The sequence below is a fragment of the Sciurus vulgaris genome (genome assembly GCF_902686455.1).
Source record: "Sciurus vulgaris genome assembly, chromosome: 13".
Lineage (NCBI taxonomy): Eukaryota > Metazoa > Chordata > Mammalia > Rodentia > Sciuridae > Sciurus > Sciurus vulgaris.
Window position 1 is genome coordinate 81224079 of NC_136474.1, and position 6930 is coordinate 81231008.

Consider the following 6930-nt stretch of genomic DNA (forward strand, 5'->3'; position numbering starts at 1 on the left):
ACCATGGTGGGCTCTGGGTGGAACTAAAGACTAATTAGCCTGGTTGTCAGAGGCTAAGTCCCCAGAATGCCAGGAGCATTCTCAAGACAAATTAGACCTGGCTTCATAGGGAGTTGGGTTTGGGGAAGTATGGAAATAGGATCGGTGGGGAGAGAATCCATTCCTCTCTCCTGGTTAGGGAAGATCAGCTACAGGGAAGCAGCACATCCAGGAGAAGCACTTTCTTCATCCTGTTTCTGATCCTGAGAGAGAGGAAAATACAGTGGCCACCAGGTAACAGATAAGTGGACCTCAGGAACGCAGAGAAGGCATATACCTAGGGCCAGATTTCCTTATTTAGCTCTGAGTACTGTATGGTTTGAAAAAGTAGTCTACCAAGGAAACTACTTTTTTAAGTAGTAGCTGACTGCTGCCTTTGCTATGGATCATCGGTTAGACAGAGATAGGTACACCTCTGTCTGTCCCAGTCCAACATTACCAATCCGGATCAATCTTAGTCTTTCCAAAGGATGGGGCACTATAGTGATAGGTTGCCTCCCTGTAGGTAAATCTATTTCAAATGGACATGAGCTCTTGGTCTTTGTGATAGCCTCACATGGGAAGCACCTCCCAATAAGAGGAGGTGATTCAAGAATGGCTGAGCACTTTCAGGATTCTCATTCCACCTCACCATCCTGCAAGACACGTATCAACCCATGGCATGCCCCACACCCCACTTTTCTCCTAGGAGAAGGAGTAGAAAGAAACACATCCACGTGCAATAGAGTAGGGTGGACTAGCCTTGTACCTTCCATAGCAGAATTTCCTTTGAGTAGCTAGAACCCAGGAGAGACAGACTGGTATGGGGCTGTATCATCTCAGTACATCAGCCTGCCCACCTGTGAACACCTGCTGTTTTGTTAGGTTTCTAGCACATTCCTGGGTTGTAGGGAACCACTTGGCATTTTCCTGGCCACTTAGAAATGGATACATATTGACTACAGGATGTAATGTTTTAACAATACAAAAGCCATTTACAGGCTGCTTGTGCCTATGGCTATAGCTGCTTCACAGCTTGGTTCCGAGAACTCCAAGGTCACAACCTCATAACAGCTTCTCCACATCATTTGATCTGTTGACTTTTTCTTAGACTTTCAAAGCAAGTGAAATTGCGTTTATTTGCTTCAGCTCCCGAACAGTGGCTTTTTAAAGAATCATGGGCTGGCTACTACCAGCTGTAAGGACTGTGGGCAAGTAATGGACCTACCACCTCATTATTCTGGGCTTCTGGTCTTGCCATACATTTGCAGATTCCAGGGAGCAGGTTTGCATTTGCTGGTGCAGAATATGGTGGCTATAGAAAGCTGTTGGGAAGAGATAGGCAGAATGTATTGATCTGGTCTTCCTCTGCAGTTTGCTGATGTTTTAAGTCTTTAATATTTTTCTCTGAAATTAAATATATACATCTACCATCTATTTATCTATCTATACCTCACCAAATATAACCTAATGAAATCAATATGGACTTGCACCAACACTGTCTAATCACCCTACTGAAAACACAAATACAGAATTATTTGAATAATCAATATTTGTATCAAAATGACGGCTGTATGGTTAATCCAAAGGAGCATTAATTGACAGAGGACCTCTGCCAATGTTTGCAGAAGATATTTACCCAGATTTTGTTATCAGGAGATTATCCCACACCACTGTTTATTCAAAGTCCTATAGATGAAGGTTCGGCACTAGGCACCCCAGGAGTTTGGGGCAGGGACTGTGGTTTGGGGACCTGAAGTGGCAGTGTTGCCAGGCACCCTGGTTCCCACATCTCAGAAGGATCTGAGGAGAGTCAAGTCATCTCAGGATCTCTGGAGTGGAGCCTGAGGTCTTTCCTGCATGGAGGGACCCTCAGCTGTGCAGCTGGGCACAGTGCTACCCCAGAGAATGGAGCCTCTCCCTAGGTCGCAGCAAATCTGGAATGTGGACCCAGAGCCAAAAATTTCTCTCTCCACTTATTTCCTTTAAAATGAAAATCATCCTGCCTGATTTTCCCAGCTTAGGGTGACAGGGCTAATCCATGAGAGGGAGGGTAGGAAGCAAACAGATTCACCCAAGCTTACCTGACTCTGGAGCTCCCCTTTGTATCAGGTGCTCTTCTGAGATTTTAGAAATAAAGTAGAACATTGCTGCTCAGCCGCAGCAGCTTTACCTGAAAACTCATGAGAAATGCAGAATCTTAGGACCCACCCCAAACTGGCTGCATTTGAATCTGTCTATTAATGAGTTCTCTAGAAGATTCCCTGGCTCTTTTAAGTTCAAGAGCACCACTGTAGAAGACCTGATTTGAGGTTATGTCAACCATGCAGGACTCATTATCCAACAAAACGCAAAGGATGGGCAAAGAAGTGCTTACTGGGAACCTGAGAGACAGTTTCAGCCCTGCTGTCCAAGCTCCCACTGCAGAGGAAGCTCCCTTCATCTGAGAAAGTCCTAGGCCACCCCACCCCCAAGATAATGGGTTTTAAGATAGGAATAAATTATTTTCTTGGGGATGTGGGTATATTTAATTTTCCAAGGTAATATGATTAATCTTTTTAAATGAAAGAAAAATCAGGAAGAAAGAGTCTGGCAAAGCTGACATAGCCTAGCAGTTTTCCCTTTGGAGGGTTCTCTTCCTGCCCTTGAGGGCGCTGTTGCATTTTGTTTGTTTCAGGAGTGCCTCCTTTAGTTCCCTGTGTGATGTGCAGCATGCACCAGGAAGGATGGCCAGTTAGGTCAGGGGGGTCCATTTCTAGGGTATTTTCTGTGAGTGTTGAACTCAAGTTAAGTCCTGCCTCAGTCTGTTCTGGCTGCTATAACAAAATACCATGAGCTACATTATAACAATAGAAACGCATTTCTTACAGCTTCGGAAGTTGGGAAGATGAAGATCAAGGTGATGGTAAATTTAGTGACCCTGCCTCCAGGGTCATAGACAGTCCCACTCAATGTGTCCTTACATAGTGAAGTGGCAAGAAGTCTCTCCAAGGCCTCTTTTATGAGGGCACTGATCCCATCCTGAGGTCTCCACCTCCATGACCTAATCATCCTCCAAAGACCCCACTTCCTAATACCATCACTTTGGGACTAGGATTTCAGCATACAAATCCAAGAGCGCACAGACATTCATAGTGAACCCTAAGACATTTCCTCTCACATAATGCTCCCAACAGACAGAAAATGCCTAGACTGGGGACTAGTCAACCACACTACAGACCAGGACTTTAAGGTGTACAGAAATACATCCAGTCGTCACCCTGAATGCCTGATGTGGGGAAATGTCAGTCCAGTTGAAAAGACTCCTAACCGGGGGCTGAATGTCCAGGGGAGTATTGAATACAGTTCCAGGAGAGGCTTTCTGATCCAGTCCTCTGTTCCCTTCCCTGACTTTCCCCAGTTTGCTTGGGTGAGGCTGTACAAACCCCTGGGGAGCTGGGATTTCTTTCAAGTGATTTTAACCCATGTCCTCATGTCTTAACTTTATGATTTGTATGTACTGTATCATTTAACCCTTATAAGTCACTTTGCTGAGAAAACAAATCTGTCTAGGAAGCCGATCAGTTCCCTGGAAGAGACAAGAGGCCATTTGTCATCATGGTTCCAATCACTCACTGGGTCCCTGGCTCCAAAAAGAGTCAGTCGAATCTTAGACAGATCTGGTCACTGCCTACAGGCTAACAAAGAGGCGATGACACATTAATGTCCTGGTTGCATGTGTCCCTCCAGGTGTGGATACTTACGTGTCCAATTCAAAAAGACCCTGCCCATAGTAACAGACCAGTCTGGGACCTTAAAGCCCTGTCATTGTATCCCTCGGTTTCTGTTCCCAACCTCGCTCTCTGTCTTCTCCTACTGGCTTCGCTTCAAATTAGCCAAGTTAGAGTTGGATAAACCAACTGGTTTTTTTGTGGTCCTTCTCACTTTGTTTTTGTGTGTGTTTGTTTTGGGGGCTTTTGTTGTTTTGTTTTAATTCTCCCAAACTGTAGATTTCATTCTGTTAACAATTTTTAGAGTCATATGGGTAGGATCCTTGATTTTGAAAAAAATATGTACTTTTAAGCTTTGACACCAGAAGGTAATTTCAGCTCAGCTTAAAACAAGTATAGAGGATGACCATAAGAGCAACCGACTGGCCAGGTTCCCCTAGAGTCCTTTACCACACCTGACTTCAGAGTAAAGAATTCTAGGGTGTGCAGGGGCACAGGGACTGAAAGTGAAAGACGACTTCAGTTGGTCCAAACAACACTGTAACCAGCCCATCTCCTCCCTTCTCCCATCCCACTAGCTAGCAGATGCCCTCCATCACACGCATGAACTGGGAAGGCTGCTTATTGACAGCTGGGCAATCTGCGCAATAAAGCTTAACAGTCCACATCCCCTTGTACTGCCCTGTCGATGTTTTCAATGGATCACCTTCCGGCGCTGGTCCGCACCCTGCCACTGACTCCTCTCCTTCTTTTCTTTCCCTTCAAGCATGCAAACGCAAAGAGCAAGAACCAAACAAAGACAGGAACAATTCCCAGAAGAAATCCCGCCTGGTGTTCACCGACCTCCAACGCCGAACACTCTTCGCCATCTTCAAGGAGAACAAGCGCCCGTCAAAGGAGATGCAGATCACCATTTCCCAGCAGCTGGGCCTGGAGCTCACCACCGTCAGCAACTTCTTCATGAACGCCCGGCGCCGCAGCCTGGAGAAGTGGCAGGACGACCTGAGCACAGGGGGCTCCTCGTCCACCTCCAGCACTTGTACCAAAGCTTGATGGAAGGACTCTTTGCCAGGCACAAGTCACCTCCAAACAAGGAGAGCAGATACCAAAAGAAAACACAAAGGAAAAAGACACCAGATTCTTAGCTGGGGCCCTTCACTGGTGATTTGAAAGCACAATTCTCTTGAAAAGAAACTTCTATTCTAGCTGTAATCATAGGCCAGGTGTTCTTTTTGTTTGTTTGTTTTTAATGGCTATGGAGTCCAAGTGCAAGCTGAAAATTAATCTCTGAACCAAACACTGTCCTCTGAACGTGCTAAGCATCCCAGAAACCCAAATGGGGGCCTTCCTGGAGCAAGTTAATTCCAGTATGGTGTCAACCAAAGCTCAGGATTGCTTAAAATGTCCACAGTCCCACTTTGGGTCCTGTCAACCTCTTGCAGTCACAGTCCCATGGGAAACAGTGGGAATTTGGCCTATGGAAGGACTCCAAGTTTAGGCTTGCAAGATGCTACAAGAGAAGAATCTAGCAACAAGAATGACCTCATTTGTTTTCCAAGTGCTTAGCCTCATTACATCACAGTACACCAAAGTTCACAGCCATAACATAAAAAAAAAAAAAAAATCAGAATAGTAACTACTGAGCACAAGTTTTAAATATGGAAGTTAAAAAAAAAAAAAAATCCAAGGACCCATTTTTCCAACTCAGGCATCTTTCATTGAATGGTTTGGAGCTTTAAGTTGATCCAGTTTACAGTTTTCTTTTCTTTACCTCCTGGAAATCTCATGTGGTCTTGGATTCGTCAAAAAACAAATCAGTTCACTTGAGCTCAAAGTATCAAGCACAACGAAGATAAACAGAAGTAAGGAAGGTTCTAGATTCATTGCATCTGGATTTTCAAGACACCTGTTGTGAAGTCATTAGGGAATTGTTAGGAATATGGCTTCAAGCACATTTTGCAATTTGCTACAAATTTCGTTTGTACATAACGCAGACGCACACTCAGGAGGCCAATTTAACTGTTACGGTACATGGAGCAAATGCAGCATTTAAAAAGATCTCGATTTTTTTAGATCATTAATGTATCCTTCTTGATTTATTAGTCATCTGGTTCCTCCTATTGTGCATTACAACCACCATGTAATTCATTCTCACTCTTTCTGATTTGTGTTGTTTCCTCCACCATCCCATTAATAAAGGATGTTTCCAGTGTTTTCTAGAAAGAAAAATAAATTAAACCACCATACGTGTTGCTCATGACTGTCATCTAGTCCTAACTCTCTTCCATTGTTGACTCATCCTTGCAAAACAGTTGAATAAATCTGGAGAAAACACAGCACACCAAAGAAGCAGAATACTGCAAACCAAAGACATTTATTACTTGCCATTTTCTAGCCTAAAAATACTGTGATTACTTTTAGAAATCAGAAAAACCTCTGCAACTCCGAATGGCATTCAGCTCTTGCATTTGACTCAATATCGGGCTGAGTGGACCAGCTACGCCAAAGACGTTAGCCAAGTCCCCCAGGCAGTGGCTTTACCACGCCAGCTCTGGTTCCTGGCTGTCACCTTCCCATAGCAAGCGAAGAGCACCCAACTCTGGGAGATTGCGAAGGTCACGATGTGCATATTTACCAGTGAATGGCCCCAGGTGGGCACCATGGGGGTGTTCAAAGCAAGCCAAACGCTGCAATGATTCTTTACAGACACTTGAGACTGACTTTTTTATGAATTACTTAATCGAAACCAAAGAAACTTTTTCTGCACCTACTTCTGCAACAAATAGAACTGTCCCATTAAATGAATAAATAAATCCGTAAATCAATGGAAATCACCATCAACAAAAGGAAGCACGCCAGAAAAAAAAAAAAAAAAAAAAAAAGTCCACAAAAAAAACAGTGAGACGCACTGTGTTCAAATAGACCTCTTGGGACATTTTTTGGAAGCAGATTTGAAAGAAAGGGTTGATTCAAGAATTGAAATAAGGAAGCGCCTCGGTGGCTGCTGCTTCATTTGACAACTCACATGGTAATCTTAAAGTTGAAGATTGTCTTTAATTTGTGCCTATGCAGTTTTTCAAAAGAACACGGAACAGAGCAACAGAAACCTCAACAGCTACAATACCAAAGATGAGGATTTCTCACATCTTTTGTTTCAGTTCATGATCTCCTTTTGCCTGGCTAAAATACTAATAGCGTCATT

At 43.9% G+C, this 6930-nt stretch overlaps 1 protein-coding gene across 1 annotated transcript in view; it reads left to right on the forward strand.

Moving 5' to 3' along the window:
* ONECUT2 (one cut homeobox 2) overlaps nt 1-5473 on the forward strand; it is a 41003-nt gene extending 35530 nt beyond the window's left edge. The window contains exon 2 of the mRNA XM_079108688.1: nt 4495-5473. Within this exon, the coding sequence (XP_078964814.1) occupies nt 4495-4781 (287 nt within the window). The 3' untranslated portion in view covers nt 4782-5473. The remainder of the gene's footprint in view (nt 1-4494) is intronic.
* Nucleotides 5474-6930: the final 1457 nt, after the last annotated feature.